The 20,189-nt window shown below is 65.2% G+C and overlaps 2 protein-coding genes across 15 annotated transcripts in view; one reads left to right on the forward strand and one right to left on the reverse strand.

Moving 5' to 3' along the window:
* Positions 1 to 72: 72 nt before the first annotated feature.
* On the forward strand, positions 73 to 18,223 carry SREBF1 (sterol regulatory element binding transcription factor 1). Of its 10 annotated transcripts, XM_027131288.1 has the most exons (21): positions 1,387 to 1,667; positions 8,257 to 8,269; positions 8,693 to 8,736; positions 10,065 to 10,481; positions 10,835 to 11,022; positions 11,101 to 11,238; positions 11,319 to 11,540; positions 12,298 to 12,412; positions 12,558 to 12,778; positions 12,988 to 13,189; positions 13,310 to 13,488; positions 13,767 to 14,028; positions 14,109 to 14,275; positions 14,428 to 14,596; positions 15,022 to 15,130; positions 15,388 to 15,497; positions 15,613 to 15,745; positions 15,912 to 16,077; positions 16,455 to 16,655; positions 16,756 to 16,867; positions 17,231 to 18,223. In XM_027131288.1, the coding sequence occupies exons 1-21, from the start codon at positions 1,532 to 1,534 to the stop codon at positions 17,458 to 17,460; spliced, it is 3,534 nt and encodes a 1,177-aa protein (XP_026987089.1). In that variant the 5' UTR covers positions 1,387 to 1,531; the 3' UTR covers positions 17,461 to 18,223. The 10 variants fall into 10 exon arrangements, with proteins under 10 accessions (XP_026987083.1, XP_026987089.1, XP_026987080.1 ...); XM_027131283.1 differs by having other exon boundaries at positions 1,390 to 2,396; positions 3,297 to 8,736; XM_027131284.1 differs by having other exon boundaries at positions 1,390 to 1,622; positions 2,220 to 8,736.
* Positions 18,224 to 18,519: 296 nt separating this feature from the next.
* The window catches only part of RAI1 (retinoic acid induced 1), a 102,912-nt gene continuing 101,242 nt past the window's right edge, over positions 18,520 to 20,189 (reverse strand). For all 5 annotated transcript variants that reach the window (XR_003438087.1, XM_027131277.1, XM_027131274.1 and 2 more), the window contains one exon: positions 18,520 to 19,950. Coding sequence is in view for 4 of the 5 variants with exons in the window: in XM_027131277.1 (XP_026987078.1) it covers positions 19,936 to 19,950 (15 nt within the window). In the remaining variant the exon portion in view is untranslated. The remainder of the gene's footprint in view (positions 19,951 to 20,189) is intronic.

Here is a 20,189-nt window from a genome sequence, read left to right on the forward strand (position 1 = left end):
CCCCAGCAGAAGTTCATCCGGAGGGCCAGGCCCTGAGTGGGGGGGGGTCCTTGAGCAGGGCCACTTGGGGAACAGATGTGGTTTGGAGGCCCCCGGGCCCTGGCCACCCCTGTTCTGGGTAATTTTCCACAGCAGCCACTTCCGGGAGGGGAACAAAGAGCCCTGCGTGTCCGGGCTGAGCCTCAGGGACTTGGGCCTCCAAGGGCTCTCTTGGCCTGGGCAACCCCCTTCCAAAGTGCGCCACTAATTTCACTCTGTCAGAGGGTGTGGCCAGACAGGCTATATCTGGAGCCTGAGCAAAGCAGTACTCGGGATGGCTGGATCCACTGAGGCAGGGGGCTAGGGAGGCCTGGGAATCCAGGCCTTTGATAAGTCTCCTTGGCTGCCCCTACCAAGGGTGCCTCTCTGCTTGCATACCTCCAGGGACAGGGAGCTCACTACTTTCCCACTTTCAGTACCTGATGTTAGTTCTGGTTTATCTCAATCCACCTCATTAGACCCCTCCCTTGCCACCTATCTCTGCCCCCAATCCACAGGACGCAGGGTCCAGGGTCCAGCCCTCTCCCCAGCCTAGCTGCCTCCTCTGACCTGGCCCCAGCCTGTCATGATCCAGGGCAAGGTGGCCCAGGTCTAAGGCACAGTCTGCTCCTTCATCCTAGCTGCTCCTAGGGACAGATACCGAGATGTGAGTCTCTCCCTAGGATCAGCTGGATGGGAGATGGGAGTCAGATGGCCTTGGGGCCCAGCCCTGTTGCTGCCCCAAGTAGCTGTGTGGCCTTGTGCAGGTTAGCTCTTGAACTCTGTGGCTCTTCCTGTCCTCCTGGGTGCGGAGGCCGACCCTTCTGTCATTCCCACAGCTGCATCTGGGAGCAAACCAAATTAAGTCAGGGTGGGAAATTCCAGCCTCTTCCAGGCTCTTCAGGAGGCCCATCTGATCTGGACACTGAGGAAGGTCAGGCTCATCTCACAGGCCCAGCCAGCCATGGTCACTAACGTCCGGGCCACCTATGCGGAGGCATCATCAAGTCCCGTTGCAGCTGAGGTAAATGAGGCACAGAGTGGGGCCCGCTGCCTGGCCCGAGGCCACACAGCAGGTCTTGGACGGGTCTGTCTCCTAAAGACCCAACTCTCGGAACAATGTTTGTCGGGTCACCTCCCTCCCCAAGTCCAGAGACCTCTGAGACGGACCCAGTCCGGGGCTTCCACTCGGCCCCCTTGCTTGGTGCTGGAGAGGCCAGGGCCTGCCGAAGCCCCGCAGCAGTCGTCACTTGGATGGAGGGGCGGCCGGGTAGGTGTGCAGGCCAGACCCGAGCCGGCCCCGCGCTCTCCAGGTGGGGCGGGACCGTCCACCGGGGGCGGGGCTCCCCGCAAGGCTCCTCCCCGCCCCCGCCCACCCCGCAGAGCCGCCGCCGGGGAGCCCAGTTGCCGAGGAACTTTTCGCGGGCGCCGAGCCCCACTGAGGCCAGGGCGTGACGCGAACTCGCGGAGCGCCGGCGGGCCGAGCGGGCCGCCGGGAGGAGGCGACTGCGCCATGGACGAGCCACACTTCAGCGAAGCGGCCTTGGAGCAGGCGCTGGCTGAGCCGAGCGAGCTGGACGCGGCGCTGCTGACCGACATCGAAGGTGCGTCAGGGCCACTGGGCTCCGCGCGAGTGGGGCGCGCAGGAGGCGCCGGCCTTTGTCTTCCGGGGCGGCGGGGGGCGCGGAGCGGGGCGGGGCGCGGCGCTGGCGCTGGCTCCGTGCGGGGCGCGCGGGGCGCCCCGCGTCTCTGCGCCGAGCGCTGCGGGCCTCGCTGTCCTGTCCGCGCGGAGCCTCCCGCGCCCGCCCTGGCTGTTCACGCCGCTCCGGGTCCTTGGAGGCTCGGCGCTGGGCACGTGCGCCTCTGGGCGTCCCGGTCCGCCCCCCGCGGCCAGTGAGTCCTCAGCCCCTAGGCGGCTGCGGCGAGAGCCTGGGACCCGGGCATCGCCGAGGCCCCGCCCCCGCTCCGGCCTTGACGTCAGCGGGAGGTTATTCTCGGTCATTCCCTCCGGCCCGAGAGTTCAGCTCGGCGCAGGAGCTCTTGCGCAGGCGCGCGGGCGCCTCCAGCCCCTGCCCCCCAGGGTCCGGTTCTCCTAGCCGGCGCCGGGCATCGGTTCGGCACACATTTACTGAGCATCTACTAGGCCCCGTCCTAGGCACCAGGGGTTCACAGACAGACCTGGGCTCCCCTTTTCTTGGAAGCACAAAAATCGCCAAGGAAACCCACAAACGGATATTTAGTTACACCTTGTGGTCGAGCCGGGGCAGGGCGACAGCTTCCGGTAGAGCGGTGGGGTGAGACCTGAAAGTCAGCCCCAGGACCCGCCGGGAAGGATGTCTTCGCCGCAGAGGGCACGGCGAGGAGTTGGAGATTCACAGGTGAGGCTGGGCAGGTTGGCAGACCGAGGACCCTTGTCGGCAGGGAAAGGAGGGAGCAGCTGCGCCGGCTCGCTTACACCTGTGGAAGCACCGCTCTGATTGTTCTACAGAGAAGGGGTTGGGGGAGACGCTGAAGCAGGGGCCAGTTAGGAGGCTGTTGCCCACTGTGCAGACAGCAAATCCCAGCCGCCCTGAGTTGCCTCCGAGGTTGCTGTGTTGCACTTGGCTGATGGGGAAACAGGCCAAGAGCACAGGACCCAAACCTCCCACAACCTGGATAGACACGTCCATGGTGCCTGTGGCCACTCTGGGGTTAGCAAAACGGACACCCACTCCTGCCTTACTGCAGCCTTGCAGATGAACCCAGCTGGCAGGGCCCAAGAGTCGCCAGGTCCCCTGAGAGGAACGAGGGTTGAGAGGAGGGCCAGGCAGCCCTCGAGTCCAGGATGGGGAGCTGGACTGGATCCCAGAGGCAGTGGGGAGTCTTGGGGGAGGGGTTGGGGCAGGGCAATGCCATGCTTGGGTTCTGTGCGGGAAGTTCCCTCTAGCTGTTGGAGTGGATGATCACAGAACGAGTAGAGAAGACTCATTCAGCACTTACTGTATGCCAGGCACTGTGCTGACCACTGAGTCCTCCCAACAGCCCCAATGAGGGCCTTGAGGCACAGAGAGGTTAAGTGACTTGTCCCAGGTCACACAGCCAGAGCATGGCAGAGCCAGAATTCAAACCCAAGCTGTGGGCTCCAGAGCCCAAGCTCTTAACCGCTGGGCTCCTAAAAGTGTGTGCATGTGTGTGGGGGGGTGGGCAATAGAGCAGGGGACCCAGGAGGCTACTCCACATGGAGGTATGCTGGGGGTCGGGGAGGGGTCATAGGTCACACAGCCACCTCCCCATCCCAGGCGAGAGCCTTTGACTCATGAGACTGAGGACCGGCCTTGCGCCCCGCCCAGCCGGGCATCTGCCTCGACCAGACTCTGTCGTGTGACCAGCTCTTGGCGTGGCGCTCTCACCAGGAGTCTCAGGTTCTGTGCCGAAGGCACTGCCCCCGCCACAGTGCGCCGTGGCTCCTGGTGAGTCAGTCTGCTCCCGGCCTCCTCTTGTGGTTCTTGCTTTGGGGTCCTTTGTGGCCGTGGGCAGAGGGCACGTGAGAGCTGTCCCGCGCGAGCGTTGGGATCGTTGTGGGTTCCGGGGCAGTCCTCACCTCCCTGCTGGTTAATTCACCAGGCCTGGAACGTGTGCTTAGTGCAGAAGAGGCAGTGGAGATGACTGCTTGTCGGGGCCCGCGCATCTCCCGCGGGTGCGCCTGGGGCTCCCGCGCACAGCCTGTAGTCATCTCTGGCTGGGCTCCCCAAGTTCACTCTGTCTTCGCACCCCAGGTGTCTGCCTTACGGCATCTTGCCCACCACTCCGCCCAGTACCTGAATCAACTGCATGGGCCAGGCCTCCTGGGGTCCAGGCCAGCCTGGTGGAGAGGACACACGGGGGCCACCCTGCCCCCAGGCCTCTCCCCACGGTCTCTCATGCCCAGTTGTCTGCCTGGCCCCACCAAGCACGGGCCCTCCTTAGGAAACAAGCTCACGGTGGCTTACAGCCCAGCTCCTGGCCCCGGCGCGCACCTCCTCAGCTCCCTAACAACCATGGCTCCCCAGTGCCCCGAGCTAAGTCCCCTTGTCCCAGCATGGCGTTCGAGACCTGTACGGTGGGCCAAGCCTGCCCTCCGTGATGATTCCCGTCCCTCCAGGTCCCACCCCTCAGGCCCCCACGCCGCTGCCATGTTCTGCCCCCGTGCGGTGCCCCCGCCTCGTCCCCACGGCAGAGCCTGGGAGAGGCCTCTTCCACCAGACACGACCCGCTCTCCATCCCTCTTCCTGCCTTTGGTACCCGGCCTGGTGACCGGAAGCAGAAGGCACCCCCCAGCGTGGCCATCTGCTGCCCTCTCGGCTGCAGCGGCTCCCCTGGAAAGCAGGGGGTGAGGCTGTAGATGGGGGTGGTTCCAGCCCTCGTGCCTCTGAGGGGCACGGAGAGGAGCGTGCCGGGAGCTCCCTCTTTCCCGTTGGTCACTGGACACAAACATCCTGAGTGACCTGGTCAGCCCCAGGCAGGGGCCTGGGATCTGAACTTTGCCCAGCTGATAAGCACAGGCCAGGTGAGAATGACTGCGCCGGCCAGAGGGAGCGTCTCTGTCCTTGTGTCTTGCCAGCCGCAGGCCCTGTGGATGTGCCCTTTGACCCCGGGACCTGAGTGGGGCTGCCCATCTGCACGTGTTGGGAGAGGGGAGGGCCTCAGAAATGCCATGGTCACCTCTTCACCCAGTGTGTAGACAAGGAGCAGACGCCTCCACTGCCCCCCAGCTGCCCAGCCTGTACGGCAGCCGAGGGGGTTAGCAGCAGCAGGAAGGCCAGGCCCTGCGGTGCTTGCTTCCCAGGCCAAGCACCTGTTGGAGACCATTTCTAGCTGGCGGAGGAGGGCCAGAGCACAGCAGGTGTTTCCGAGTCTCCAGCCATAGTTGATGCTTTGCTGGGCAGAGCACCTCCAGGCAGCCTTGGGGATGCAAACTGAAGCACTTGGGAGATTCCAGTCACACAGTTGTGGGGACTAAGGAAAGCGACCAAAAGTAGGTAAAACGACAAAGCCCAGTGCTGGGGCTGCTCCGAGGAAATGGGAAGCATCACAGGGGAGAGTGCAGACGGGTTATCCTTCCAGAAAGCAGCCTGGCAGCTCTGAAGCAGCACGCTGCCTTTGAAACAACACACCCACTGCAGGTTTAAAACAGCTGCAGTGAAGCTACCGCGAAGGGGGAAATATAATTAATGTAAAGGAGTGGATAGCACTATTTAGACTGGAACGTTGTTCAGCAGGACGGGACCGCCTCCTGCATTGCCGCTGCGTCAGGCCCATGGGTTGTTTCCCAGCTGCTGGAAGGAGCCTCTACCCCAGGACAGGATGTTGGAATTGGTGCTGGCCAATCTGTCCAGTGGCCGTGCTCAGGGTCACTTGGTCCATGTAACTGGGAGCGGCATGTGGAGCGGCACTGATGAGAGAAGAGTGCGAGGTGGTGACCTCAGAGCAGGTTTTGAGAGGAGGAGGAGTTTGCAGGTGGACACAGGATAGTGGGAAGGGCCTTTGGGGCAGAGGGAACGGGCTGGGCCAGCGCACAGCCTTCTGAAAGCAGACAAGGAGAGTGAGGCTCACCGGACTCAGACAGCCAGGGACCAGCAGGGGTGGGGCTGGCAGTGCACACGCCCCTCGATCTGGTCTCCTCTGGCTCAGCCCCGTGCTGAGTGATTGCGTGTCCCAGCTGGCTCAGGCCTTGACCCCGCCCTAGGGGCTCCTCTAAGGGCAGTTAGGAAGGCCTCGCAGCGGAGGTGGTGCTGGGGCTCCTCCTTGCACCTTCGCGCTGCCTCGCCTCCGTGTCCCACGCGGCACACACGTCCTGACCTGGGGTGAGTGGTGGCAGCGAGGTGGGACAGAGCCAGGCTGGCCCTGGGGCTCACACCTGCCCCTGGCAGGCTGGGCTAAGGGCTGTGGGCTTGGGGGTTGGCAGGCCTGGGTTTGCGTCCCAGATTGTCCACTTGGCAGCCAGGGGACCTGGGGCCTGTGGCTTCCCTCTGAGCCTTAGTGACCTCGTCCGTCTAGAGGGCTCACGCCCAGCTTCCCCTGGGGCTCCAGCCCCGGGCCCGTCCCACTCCAGGAAGAGCCGGCACCCACTTGCACCCCCGGGCAGCCCTGCGCACACAAAGGGCAGCCTGTGCCCCTGCTGCACACTCACCGGCTGTGGACATGTGAGCCTGCCAACCGGGCTCCTCAGAGAGCAGCAGGGTGGGTGGCAGGCAGGGTGCAGCCCCCCTCCCCACCACTGCCCTGCGCCCTCCATCGAGCAGGCGGAGCTGGGACGGGGCTGCTGCTTTGCACCGTTTGCCATTCTTCACAGCTGTGCAGACTTTGTGACCTGCTTGCAAATCCCTTTCCTGCCTGTTCCCTAAGAAACGGTTCTCCTTGGCTCAGGTGAGAGACGAACATGGGTTGGAACTCCAGCTCTTGACTGTCTCCCTGACCCCCACCCCCTTGACTCCCTCTGCTCCAGCCACACCGGCCTCCTCGCTGTCTTGCTGTCACCTCCTCAGAGAGGCCTGCCCTGACCGCCTCCGTGTGTTCATGGTGCTCATCACCACCCATACCCCTGTTCCTCCCTGGATTTGCAGACCGTTGGTTACAGATGGAACAGAAGCTCCACGAGGGACGTCTTCGTGCTGTGTTCCAGCACCCTAGTGCCTGGTACACTTAGTAGACACTTAGGAAAGGGCAGTAGGTATTGCCACAGAAGCAGATCTGGGCTTCGTGGGCCAGGCTGTGTAGGGGAGGTGGTGAGCTCCCTGTCCCAGGAAGCGTGCAAGCAGGGTTTTTTCAGGGTGCAAGGCCTCGTGCAGTTTGGATGGGCCGGAGGCTCCCGTGACGGTCAGAGCTGGGCTCCTGTAGGTTCGTGGTGCAGGGCCCCTCCAGGATTTGCATCATGGCCTCACCGAATAAACACGCAGGAGAATAAAAGGCTGCCCCACATCTGCCTCCAGAGGGAGGTTTGAAGGCAAGCCAGGGAGGGGGGAGGAGGTTTCAGGTTTCCTGTTGGGTCCTGATCGGATCAGGGCAGGCTAGGAGGAAGGAGAGCAAAAGGAGCCAGGCTTGGGGGCCGGCAGGTGGGCCCACTGAGGCCGAGCCCGAGCCTCCGGTCTCCCGATGTGCAGTGTGCAGACAGTGCATGCAGAAGCCACGTGGGCCTTGAGTCTTCCCTCATGCGGGAAGCCCAGTGCTCAGCTCACCCAAGGAGGGGCCAGCCTTTCAGACCCGCTGCGGGGGCGCTTTCTTAAACTTCCTTAAATTGTGCACGCTGGGGACCTCTCTTGCCTCCTGGAATCCCCTACTCCGAGGCTAGGAGTGAAGGCTCAGAGAAGGGGAGTGAGAAGGGAGAAGGGCAGAAGGATGGGTCAGGAGCTGGGAGGACTGGACCCCTCGGGGCGGTCGGCCCTGGCCCTGGCCCTTCGGAGTCGCAGGCGAGTGTCTGCGTGTGGGCCTTGGAATTCAGGCCTCGGTGTCTTCCAGTCTCAAGGTACTGAGGTGAGGGAGGAGCCTTCCCAACAGCAGTGTCTTGTTTGTTTTTTGGGGGTGAGGGAGGGTGTGAGAGCCACCGGCTGAGGAGAGACGGAGCTGAGGATGCTAGAGAATTCTGTTGCCCTTGGCACCCCCTGCAAGGCCATGGAAGGACCCGGACAAAGGAGGATGGGGGGGCGTTACCTCGGCTAGCCTCCTGGAGAGGGAGGGCCATCCGGGCCGGGGGTTCTCCAGTACCCCAACACCCTCGGAGGCTGCAGGAGACCAGGAGAGGGTACCGGGGTGGGCCTGGCCACAGTTGGGAGGCTGGCCTGAGCCCGGGGTCTGCTTGGCCACAAAAGCCGGAGCTGGCAACCTGGGCTGCTGGCCAGGCTATGTTCATGTGTGTGTGTGGAACTCTGACCTTACCCAGAAGGGGAGATAGGCCCAGGTACCCCTCCAAAGACCCCCAGAGCCTGTCACCCTACGACTTCCTCACCTTCTGTCCCAGGGATTGGGCTGCCTCTTGGACTCCCCGGCCCAACAGTGAATAAGTGAGTGAATCAGGCTTCACCCAGAGACTGCTAGTCGGGTGGGGGAGGGGGTGAGACCTTCACCGACCCCCATCCCAGACCCAGGCCTCTCTGCAAAGGGATGTCTGTGTGGGGCGTCAGCTCTGGTTGTTACTGGCTGGGCACTTTGGGGTAGGGGTTTCCCTTCCTCAGTTTCCCAACAGTGACCTGTTGTCAGGGGTCCATGCGGTTGGGTGCGGCAGAGGCTTGGATGCGGAGTTGGGGCACCCCTGGCCGGCCCCACGCCCGCTCCGCCGCGCTCTCGGAGGTGGTGGGAGCAGGGGACGTGATTGCCAGTAACCCCTGCGGACGTCGGCGCCGAGCGGGTTGAGGGACGGCGTCCGCGAGTAACCCCGGCCCCATCCGGCCCTGCGGGGCTCAAACCGAGCCGCGCGCCGCGGGGGTGGGGCGGGGCCCCAGGAGGCGGTGGCGCGGCCGCTGATTGGCCGCGCGCGCTCACCCCATGCCCGGGCCGCGGCCCCGGGAGGGCGTGGCCATTCGGTGGGGCGTGGCCATTCGGCGGGGGCGGAGCCAGCGGGGGCGGGACCGGCGGCGCGCTCGGCAGCTTTAAAGCGCGGCCGGCCACGCAGGTGAAGTCAGCGCGCGGACACCGGCAGGCCAGCCGCCTGGACCCCCCGAAGGGCGGCGGGCGCAGGCCGCGGAGCCATGGACTGCACGTTCGAAGGTATTTTTTGGAGGACCCGACCTCTTCATTACAGTTTCCATCTGCATCGCGGGGTCCTCATCCCCGGTGCCCTGAGGGGAGGTATACGCGCTCCCGGCTCTCAGGGGAGCTGGCGGACCCCCCCCACCTCGGTAGTCACCCCCACCCCCACGTCTGGCGTGAGAGGGTGGCCTTCCCACATCCTCTGCTCCGCAGGGAGGAGGGCCGGTTGTCCTTCCGTCTCCTGGGGCTCCTAGTTTGGAGGGCTTCTTGAGCTTGCTAGACAGTGGCCCCCTGGGTTCAGCCAGTTTTTCTTTCTGGCCCTCAGTTTCCCCATCTGTCAGAGGGGCTCATGAAGCCTGGGGAGCGAGCAGGTCCTGAAGGTGAAAGGTCTCTATGCCCCATGACCTGCGCAAACCTGGAGGGCCTGCCCCGTGTTTCTGTTTGAGGACCAGGAGGCTGAGCCTGGCACCCCCGTCTCGCTCTCCTGGAGGCCGTAGGGAGGGTCCCCTGCAGTCACTTTCCTGCCTGGCACCTGTCAGTAGGAGGGACTCAGGCGACGTTGACTCTCCCCTCCGTGCGGCCATCCTGCCACAAAGGGTCTCGTCTGTCTTGTGCAGATGAGGAAACCGAGGCCCAGTGAGAGGAAGCCCTAGCAGGCTGGGGACCGGGGGTACACCTCGGGCTCCCAGGGTTTGCACATGGATCCTGCAGAGCACTCTGACCCAGTGGGTGGCTCCCCCAGTGGGTTAGAGGGCCTTAGGCTGACCCAGCCAGGCTGCTGATCGCCAGCTGGGGAAGAGGGCCTGTGGCCAGGCTGGGGCCGCGGCAGGCAGTGTGTCCAGTCTGTGTGAGGAGGAAAGAGGACAGACGGCGTTTGCTTTTGTCGAGGGGAGACTGAAGCCTGAATGGCCGGTCCCGAGGCTGCTTGGCTGCAGACGGGGTCTGGGCTTGTGCCCAGAACACACAGGGATACTCTGGTTGGCACACACTTGGCCAGCGGCTGGCTCTGCCTGAAGCCTCGGTCTGTCCCACAGAGGAGTGGGCTGGCGAAGGCAGCTCTGAAGTCGGGAGTGGTGGGCCCAGGCCTCAGTTCTGCCTTCGCCTGGTCCTGGGGCAGGTCGGTGGGCCTCAGGGGGGCGCTGGGCTCGTCCGGTGTTGCAAGGCCGTTTGACGCACCTGGCAGAGCTCCAGATGTCACAGGTGTCTGTGAGTGGGGGCTCCTGGGGGTGGCTTTCTGTTTCCGTGGCGCTGGTCCCACAGGTACGCTGTGGGGTGGGGGTGGGGGGAGCGTGCAAATCGTGACCCCTGCCCCCTGTTGCTCACACAGCTTCTCCTCCTTACCGCAGACATGCTTCAGCTCATCAACAACCAAGACAGCGACTTCCCGGGCCTGTTCGACCCGCCCTACGCTGGGGGCGGAGCAGGGGGCACAGAGCCTGCCAGTCCATATGCCAGCACCCCAGGCAGCCTGTCCCCACCTCCTTCCACGATGAGCTCCCCACTCGAAGGCTTCCTGGGGGGGACCAAGGCGACAACCCCACCCTTGTCCCCTCCCCAGCCTGCACCCACCCCCCTGAAGATGTACCCTTCCGTGCCTGCCTTCTCCGCGGGGCCTGCTATCAAAGAGGAACCAGCACCCCAGACCACCCTCCAGCCGCTGCCGGGGGCCCTCCTGCCCCAGCGGCTTCCGGCCCCAGCCCCACCGCAGTTCAGCTCTGCCCCTGTGTTGGGCTATCCCAGCCCTCCTGGAGGCTTCTCCACAGGTAAGGGGGGCGTGTGGAGGGAGGAGCACCAGGAGGAGGGTCTGTTGTGGTCTCAGTAGAGGAATTTGCAGGCTCTAGAAGTCGGGTCCCTGCTGTGCTGCTGGAGGTGCTCCCGTCACCAGCAGCTCTCAGGAAGCACCGCTTCCCAGCCTCCCAGCATCCGCAGCAGATAGGTGCTGGGCTGGGAAGCGAGCAGGCTTGCATCAGAGCCCCAGGCAGGGACTGTCCCGATAGTAACCTGAGGCCATGAGGGTAACGACTCATTCAAGGTCACAGGGTGATAAGTACCTGCGGGCGGGTTGGAAGTGGGTTAGGGCAGCCTGTGTCCGCAGCTCCTGCCTTTATCTCTGCAGGGACCCCCCCGGGGAGCACTGCGCAGTCGCTGCCTGGCCTGCCACTGGCTGCCCTTCCAGGGGTCCCGCCCGTCTCCTTGCACAACCAGGTCCAGAGTGCGGCTCCCCAGCAGCTGTTGACGGCCACAGCCACCCCGACGGTGGCCCCTGGAACAACCACTGTGACCTCACAGGTCCAGCAGGTCCCGGTGAGAGGGTCTGGCCCGGCCTCAGGGAGGTGGTGGCCCCGACCCACAGCCCACAGCTGAGCCCCCTCCCGTCCTTAGGTCCTGCTGCAGCCCCACTTCATCAAGGCAGACTCGCTGCTCCTGACGACTGTGAAAACAGACGTGGGAGCCCCCATGAAGGCGGCAGGCATCAGCTCCCTGGCCCCTGGCATGGCTGTGCAGGCAGCGCCCTTGCAGGTGGGCGGCTTGGGCAGGGCAGGGGGGCGGGGGTGTTGTATGCATGCATGTCCATCTGCTAACCGTGCCTGGCCCCACAGACCCTGGTGAGTGGCGGAACCATCCTGGCGACTGTGCCGCTGGTAGTGGATGCTGACAAGCTGCCCATCAACCGGCTGGCAGCTGGCGGCAAGGCCCCGGGCTCGGCCCAGAGCCGAGGTGAGAAGCGTACGGCCCACAATGCCATTGAGAAACGCTACCGCTCTTCCATCAATGACAAGATCGTCGAGCTCAAGGACCTGGTGGTGGGCACAGAGGCCAAGGTGCGGGCAGAGGCCCCGATGGGGTGGCCCTGGGGAAGGAGGCACCTGAGGGGAAGAGGAGGCACCTGGGGGGAAGAGGAGGATGGGGCTGAGCCTGGACAGACAGGCCTGGGGCTCCAGACTCCTCGGGCTTGGCGGCTGTTTAGCTGAGCTTCATGGAGGCCCCTTGCGGTGGGGGCTCTTTTAGGTGTTGGGGATTCAGCAGTGAACAGACAGACTGCTGTTCTGTTGAGCAGCTGACGTTCTGGCGGGGTGTCGGGGTGCCGGCAGACAGGACAGATCCGTGTTGGGGTTTGCTGGCGGGGTGTCGGGGCGCCAGCAGACAGGACAGATCCGTGTTGGGGTTTGCTGGCGGGGTGTCGAGGCGCCAGCAGACAGGACAGATCTCTGCTGGGGTTTGCCAGGTGGCATGAAAGAAAACGGGGCGGGAAGAGGGACGGTGGGAGTCGCAGATCTGAATCGGGTGGTCGGGGAGGCCTCGCAAAGGTGATGCCATATGTGAACAGAGGCCTGGAGGAGGCGAGGGGGCAAGGCATGGAGGTGGAACGATGGTGACAGCGGTTAGCCATAAGCTGTTGTATGCATTTTACTTGGGAGGAGGGTTCTACTAGGGAGGAACATTCCACGTAGAAGGAACAGCAGGTGCAAAGGCCCTGAGGCAACTGTGTAGCAGAGCAGTCCCACCCCTTGCGCTTAGCCGCCCACTTGTCTGGCCTGACCGGCCACCTGTGCTGTGTCTCCTCCCTACCGCCTGCAGCTGAATAAATCTGCTGTCTTGCGCAAGGCCATCGACTACATCCGCTTCCTTCAGCAGGGCAACCAGAGACTCAAGCAGGAGAACCTGAATCTGCGCACCGCTGCCCACAAAAGCAGTGAGTCCTTTCCTCCCCTCCACGCATGCTCACCCTGCGAGGGCCCTTCACCCTCTCGTCGGCCTTCCCGTGGCCCTCAGCTCCGATTTGGGGCGAGGTAGGGTGTGTAGCCCTCACCCCAGCCCAGCTCCTCTCTGGCCCACAGAATCTCTGAAGGACCTGGTGTCAGCCTGCAGCAGTGGAGGCCACACAGACGTGCCCATGGAGGGCGAGAAGCCAGAGGTGGTGGACACCCTGAGCCCGCCACCCTCGGACGCCGGCTCGCCCTTCCAGAGCAGCCCACTGTCCCTTGGCAGCAGGGGCAGTAGCAGTGGTGGCAGTGGCAGTGACTCGGAGCCTGACAGCCCAGTCTTTGAGGACAGCCAGGTTGGGTTGCACGTCGTTGCCCCCTCCCTGTCATCCAGCAACATCCTCTGAGTTCCGGGACTGGGGCGTGTCCTACCTCCCGTTTTAGAGACGGGGAGCTGGGCGGGGGTCCCGCAGTAAGGCTGGGGGCAGAGCTGATCCCTCCTCCTCTGAGCTGAGCTCTCTGGGCTGTGCTCACCCCGTTCTCACTGCCCCACCCACCCCGCCAGGTGAAGCCAGAGCAGCTGCCGCCCCCCCACAGCCGGGGCATGCTGGACCGCTCCCGCCTGGCCCTGTGTGTGCTTGTCTTCTTCTGTGTCTCCTGCAACCCCTTGGCCTCCCTGCTGGGCAGCCGGGTTCCCGCTGGCCCCTCCGATGCCACCAGTGTCTACCACGGTCCTGGGCGCAGCATGCTGGGTGCTGAGGGCAGAGGTAGGACAGGCCAGCCTGGGCAGTGCGAGGGGGGACTCTTGGGGACGTAGATCCCGGGCCTGTGGGCTTGGGGCTCTGGACTTCCCGGGTGGCATGTCCCCAGCCTGTGTCTGCCCCCAGATGGCCTTGGCTGGGCCCCGTGGCTGCTGCCCCCACTGGTCTGGCTGATGAACGGGCTGCTGGTGCTGTCCTCCTTGGCGCTGCTCTTTGTCTACGGAGAGCCGGTCACGCGGCCCCACTCGGGCCCCGCCGTGCACTTCTGGAGGCATCGCAAGCAGGCCGACCTGGACCTGGCCCGGGTAAGCGGCCGGACCCCGGGGGTGTGGAGGGCGGGCAGGGCTGGGACCCTCAGCAGCACCTGGGAAGGTGCCGGGCACACCGTGAATCTCCCCTGTTCTCTCCACTCCTGTCTACCCCTCAGACCCCCACGGAGCCCCGGGGGCCCAGCCGGCACTGCTGGGGTTGGTGGGGTCGTGGCGGGGAGCCCAAGATGGAGGGCTCTCCGGGGCTCGAGGGGTGGCACGTGCCGGGGATGCTCTGACCCCGCCTTTCTCACCTGGAAAACCTTCCTCCGCAGGGGGACTTCGCCCAGGCTGCCCAGCAGCTGTGGCTGGCCCTGCGGGCCCTGGGCCGACCCCTGCCCACCTCCCACCTGGACCTGGCCTGCAGCCTGCTCTGGGGCCTCATCCGCCACCTGCTGCAGCATCTCTGGGTGGGCCGCTGGCTGGCAGGCCGGGCGGGGGGCCTGCGGAGGGATGGTGCCCTGCAGGTGGACGCCCGCACCAGTGCCCGCGACGCGGCCCTCACCTACCACAAGCTGCACCAGCTGCACACCATGGGTATGGCGGGCGAGGGCTGGGCCTGAGGGCGTCCCGCCACCTCTGCGCCATGCCCAGCCTCATGCCCTCCCATTTTCCAGGGAAGTACTCGGGCGGGCACCTGGCTGCCGCCAACCTGGCACTGAGTGCCCTGAACCTGGCCGAGTGCGCGGGGGAGGCCATGTCCGTGGCCACGCTGGCTGAGATCTATGTGGCCACCGCGCTCAGGGTCAAGACCAGTCTCCCCCGGGCCTTGCATTTCCTGACAGTGAGTAGGTGGTGGGCTTGGTGGGAGACGGGGCTCAGGTCTCCCTGGGCTGAGGGCTGCCCGGGAGAGGCAGCTGGTTATGGGGTGGGCTCCAGGCCCTCTGGGGTCTCAGCCCAGGGTCTGGGGTGACAGCCTGCCCCTCTCGCCCACAGCGCTTCTTCCTGAGCAGCGCCCGCCAGGCCTCCCTGGCACAGAGCGGCTCAGTGCCTCTTGCCATGCAGTGGCTCTGCCACCCTGCGGGCCACCGTTTCTTCGTGGATGGTGACTGGGCCGTGTGCAGCGCTCTGCGGCACAGCCTGTACAGCGTGGCCGGGGACCCAGGTGCCTTCTCACCCTGCGCCTGTCCCCTGTCCCCTGCCTCTCTGCTGTCCCTGCCCACCCTGGTCTGTTGCCCCACCATCCATCGTCGCCACGGGGGCTGCAGGAACAGGGAGGCCAGGCTGGCTCTGTCTCAGTTGGGGCTCTTCAGAGGCAAACAGGAAGAGGGATTTGGGGGCAGGTGGTTGATTTGGGAGGTGCTCCCAGGCAACACCGCTGTGCTGTGAGGAGGTCAGGAGGGGCGTGTGCCCAAGCTAGGTTATCCTGTCCACGGGGTGGGGGAGGCAGAATATTTATCGCCCAGCTTTCATCCGTCTCAGAGCCAGGCCCCCCCGTGCCCAGGGAAGAGTCCTAGGTGCAGGGAAGCACCTGTGCGCGGGGAGGTGGGGCCCTTCCCCCCCGCCCCACTCACCCTCTCCTCCCCACAGTGGACCCCCTGGCCCACGTGGCTCAGCTGTTCCGTGAACATCTCTTGGAGCGAGCACTGCATTGCCTGGCCCAGCCCAGCCCCGGCCCCGGATCAGCCGATGGGGACAGGTGAGTGTCCCTCTGCGCCTCGGCGGGCCAGGTCCCCCACCCCCGGCCAGTGGAGCTTGGGAGAGGCTACGTCCAGAGACCCGTGTCGGTGGCCAGAGCCGGGTCACCGTGGCCTCAGTTTCCCCACGAGCCCGGCAGGGGCCGGCCGCGCTTTGAGGAGCCAGGAAGCCAGGCTGTGCCGTGGGGGCAGGTGAGGAGGGCCGTCCGCTTCAGGACCCCTGCCACCTGTCCTGACGGCCAGTCCTCTCCTGCCACAGGGAATTCTCCGATGCCCTCGGGTACCTGCAGCTGCTGAACAGCTGTTCTGACGTGGCCGGGGCTCCTGCCTGCAGCTTTTCCATCGGCTCCGGCATGGCTGCCACCGCTGGTGAGCCCCCAGGCCTCCCCGCCCCGTGACGCCCTTGGGCTCAGCGCCACAGCAGCTCGGCCTTGGGTGTGGTGTGGCCAAGTTTCAGGGACCCCTCTGGCCCTGCTTCCTGCAGGCACAGACCCGGTGGCCAAGTGGTGGGCCTCGCTGACGGCTGTGGTGACCCACTGGCTCCGGCGGGATGAGGCGGCGGCCGAGCGGCTGTATCCCCTGGTGGAGCACCTGCCCCGCGCCCTGCAGGAGTCCGAGTGAGCGCAGGCTGCGTGCTCGTGCCCCCACCCCGACCCCCAGCTTTGTTCTGTGTGGTTGGGGTCCCATCATTTCTTTCCCGGGAAGCCAAAACCAGGGCAGGGGAAGCTTGGCGAGGGCCTGAGGCCTGGTCTGACCGTCACACGTCTGCCTTGGCCCCAACAGGAGACCCCTGCCCAGGGCGGCTCTACACACCTTCAAGGCTGCCCGGGCCCTGCTGGGCCGTGGGAAGGCAGAGTCTGGCCCGGCCAGCCTGGCCATGTGTGAGAAGGCCAGTGGGTACCTTCAGGACAGCCTGGCCGTTACACCAGCCGGCAGCTCCATTGACAAGGTGAGGGCTGGGGCCAGGGGCCTGGCGGATCTTGGGGGCCTTGGCCTTTCCACTCCCCGCACGGTCCCCCTTGGGCTGCAGAAGACTGCAGGGTCAGCCCAACAGTACAGGACTGGGGGGCTAAGGTTTGGATCCAGGGGAGAGTGGCTGCCCCCCTCTGGCCTCAGTGTCCCCACCCCCGGAGGACGGCTGGGGTGAGCGGTGTGGCAGGGCCTGGAGAGCGGGCGGCCCCGCGGTGCATTGCTGTTGCATTGCACGTGTGAGGCGGGTGCAGTGCCTCGGCAGTGCAGCCCGGAGCCGGCCCCTGGCACCATGGGCCCCCACTCTTCCCTCCCAGAGCCAGAGCCCCCTGACCCCTGCCCTGCCCACCACCCCAGGTCATGCAGCTGCTCTTGTGTGACCTGCTCCTTGGGGCGCGCACCAGCCTGTGGCAGCGGCAGAAGCCGCCGGCACCCTCCCAGGCCTCACCGGGCCCGGGCAGTGGGGCCCAGGCCTCTGCCCTCGAGCTCCGTGGCTTCCAGAGGGACCTGAGTGGTCTGAGGCGTCTGGCACAGAGTTTCCGGCCTGCCATGCGGAGGGTGAGTGCCCACGGGGCTCTGGCTTGCAATGGGGATGTATGTGAGGTGTCGGGAGGGAGCGGGGGCCTGGCTGGAACCTCTCCTGGCCTCTCCTGCCCAGGTGTTCCTGCATGAAGCCACTGCCCGGCTGATGGCAGGGGCCAGCCCGGCGCGGACACACCAGCTCCTGGACCGCAGCCTGAGGAGGAGGGCCGGGCCCTGCGGCAAGGGAGGTGAGAAGGACAGCTGGCCCAGGTGGGAAGGGCCACACGCCAGGTGGAGGCTGCAGAGGGAGGCTGTGTGTGAGACACACAGAGGCCGAGGGACTTGGTGGTGGCTTCCTGATGGGAGGCCTAACCTGAGAGTCAGTGGGGACAACTGTCCTTTGTGGGACACGCGACTGGGTACGCGGTCTGTGCTCCAGGGGCAGGCGCGGAAGGGGCGAGGCTCCGTGCTCCTCCGAGACCGAGGGGGGCGGGTGGGGGCGGGTGCTGACTAGCCTGGGGCGGGGCCGGTTGTCCAGGGGGCGGGGCAATGATCCGAGCCCCACCCCCGGCGCGGCCCCGCCCCTGACATGCCACTGTGCATGTGTGCAGGCACGGCGGCGGAGCTGGAGCCGCGGCCCACGAGGCGGGAGCATGCGGAGGCGTTGCTCCTGGCTTCCTGCTACCTGCCGCCCGGCTTCCTGTCGGCGCCTGGGCAGCGAGTGGGCATGCTGGCCGAGGCGGCACGCACGCTCGAGAAGCTCGGTGACCGCCGGCTGCTGCATGACTGCCAGCAGATGCTCATGCGCCTGGGCGGCGGGACCACCGTAACCTCCAGCTAGACCCCCGCTGGCGGCCCAGCCCCAGCGCCCCTGTTTCTGTCTCGACGGCCGAGGGCAGCGCCGGAGACCCGGGGTCCGAGGCTCGCCCACGGAGTGCACTGTCCCTGGAGGGCTGGAGACCCTCGGGGACTTCCGCACTTGACCTTAGGGCCTCCCCAGCCCGCTCCAGCCCTCGATGAGCGGCGGCCGGGATGGTGCTGGCCCCTGGTGGCCGGCCGGGGGATTGCCGGGGCCTGGCCGCCGCCGGGGGTCAACTGTTACGCGCGCCGCCGCCGATCCTGGGCTTTCCCTCTCCGTCCAGAGGGAAGAGGGGTGCGTCTCACTGAGCCGAAGGGCCCTGCCCCCGGCGCCTCCCTCCCATCTGGGGAGACCTGTGCATAGTGTAGATCGTGGTGCGCCAGCCTCCTGGCCTCTGAGGTTCCAAGTGTTACTTTGCCTTTTGCAAACTTTATTTTCATAGGTTGAGAAGTTTTATACAGAGAATAAAAAATGAACTTATTTATAATCTGGGTTTTGCTCCTTTGGGGAGGGGTGTGTGTGCTAACCAGAGGGGATCCTTTGGGCCATCCGTCCCCCCAGCACCCAGGCAAATGCTTCCCATCCCTACCTGCCCTTCGGTTTGGGAGGCCCGGCTTTATTCCCTCCAGCTGACTTGGGTCCCACTGATCACGGGGCCGCACGTTTGGGCTATATCATCTCCTAACCCTTAGGGTCCGTATGGTCTCAGCTGTGCCTCCTTGCCTCCTCTCCCAGCTTCTGCCCCCTTCAGGTCCCGGGATGACATGGGAGGACAGCTCCATGTCTTTGGGGATCTGTTGTGACAGCAGGAGCTACAACCTGGGTCTCCCTGTGTGTCTGGGTGTCAGTCTCACCTGCCTGACCCCTGTCCCCTTCCCGGAGGTCACGTGGGTGTGGCTGGGCAGCAAGGGCTTCTTTCCTGTACCTGCAGTAAGGTCCCCAGAGCCCTCCCCTCCCCTCCCCTCCCCTCCATTCCAACCTCTCCCCCAGAGCCTGGCCCCTCTCCCAGCAGAATCTGGTCAGAATCCACGGGCTGCAGAATTCCAAAACAATCGTTGTATCTTTATTGACTTTTTTTTTTTCTGAATGCAATGACTGTTTTTTTTTACTCTTAAGGAAAATAAACATCTTTTAGAAACAGCTCGATACACACAATCTTCAGTGTGAAGCAATATACTAATAAGAACACTAGTCGTCTTAACATTTACAGTCTTCATATATATTATATATATGTATATGTATACATATATATACACTATATAACGAGGCCGGATATAATACACACGTTCACCGTTTTACAGTCATATGTACAGGAAGTTTCTAGGGCGGCCCCGGGCTGGGGCTGCATCAGGCCTATCGAAGCGTGGACAGAGCTGAGGACACGGACAGACAGGCGGACGAACTGGCGGGCACTGGCCCGGGCGGTGGTGGCTGCTTGGGGAAGGAGGCAGCGCCGGAGCCCCCTTCCCAGCAAGGGCCCCGTGCTGAGGGGCACACGACGCACGGCGGCGACACACGGGAGAAGCGAGCATGTTCCCAACATATATACATTCTATGTGACATATATATAGAGGGGCACACAGGTGTGTACATGGATCTAGCGCTGTCTCCGCTCCCGTGCGAGTGGCGCTGCGGCCCCCGGAGACGGTGGTCGTGCAGAGGGTCGGTCATGCGTCTGCCGGGGGTGCACTCTGGTCGCGACTTTTAGTTTTGCGCTCCCAGGCTGGGCTCCGGGGACGGGGCGGACTGGAAGGGAGACGAGCAGAAGCCAGCGGGAGCCAGTCCGGCCCACGCCCGGGGAGCCCGCATCCCCTGAGCACGGGCCCCAGGCCCCCGGCCCTCCCGACCCGCACGAAGGTTTTGGCCAAGGCTGGGAAGGAAGGGCGCACAGCCTCCGGCACCTCCTGCGCCGGACAGGCTTCGGCTCCCCCCGCCCCCAGCCTCGTTCCAGGAGACACGTCCTGGAGAGAAGCCAGCCTCGGCCTCTTCGGACCCCACCCCACTCCCAGGGTGCCCAGCTGCGTGCCACTACCCGACCCACGTAGAATGTGTGCCACGTCGTCTGGAAACTTCCAGGGGGAGAAGCGTATCCCCAGGCTAAAGGCCTCCCACCCACGCCGGAGCCTGGGTGTTCCAAGGAGTCTGGCCGCTCCGCGGGCTCCCCCTCTCCAAGCCTGGCCGGGGGATGGGGGCGAGAAGGCCCTGTGCCGTCCGGTTCCGGGAGCAGACGGATCCGGAACCTGTTTTCTTCCCGACCGGGGACCACTAGTTTCCGCCCGAGGAGGCCAGATCCAAGATCCGGGTTCCGGATCAAGGATCGGCTCTGGACCCGCGCCGGAAGCAGCGCGAAGGCGCGGGGGCTGCGCCGGCGGCTCCTCTCCTCGGCGTCGGCGGCGTCGGCGGGCGGGCGGGCTGGCGGGCGGGCGGGATCCGGCGGCTCCTCCGGCCGGGGGTGGATTACAATGGCAGCCTCTGCGGGGAAGAGACGCGCGGCTAGTTGCTGACTGCGGGGCACCTGCCGAGCAGGCAACTCCTCCAGACCCGCCCCTCGGCCCCGACCCCGCCCGCTCCTCCAGAGCGAGGCCCCACCTGCAGCTTTGCCCGTAGGCCAGTCCCCGCGCCCCGCCCCGCCCCGCCCCGGGCTGGCCCCGCCTCCCGCACGTGCGGGCTCTATAAGTGGCCCGGGGCCCACCCGTGCTGATCTGCCCCCG

The sequence above is a fragment of the Aethalodelphis obliquidens genome, unplaced genomic scaffold, assembly GCF_003676395.1.
Source record: "Aethalodelphis obliquidens isolate GAN/ISIS:26980383/991018 unplaced genomic scaffold, ASM367639v1 scaffold38, whole genome shotgun sequence".
Classification (NCBI taxonomy): Eukaryota; Metazoa; Chordata; class Mammalia; order Artiodactyla; family Delphinidae; genus Aethalodelphis; species Aethalodelphis obliquidens.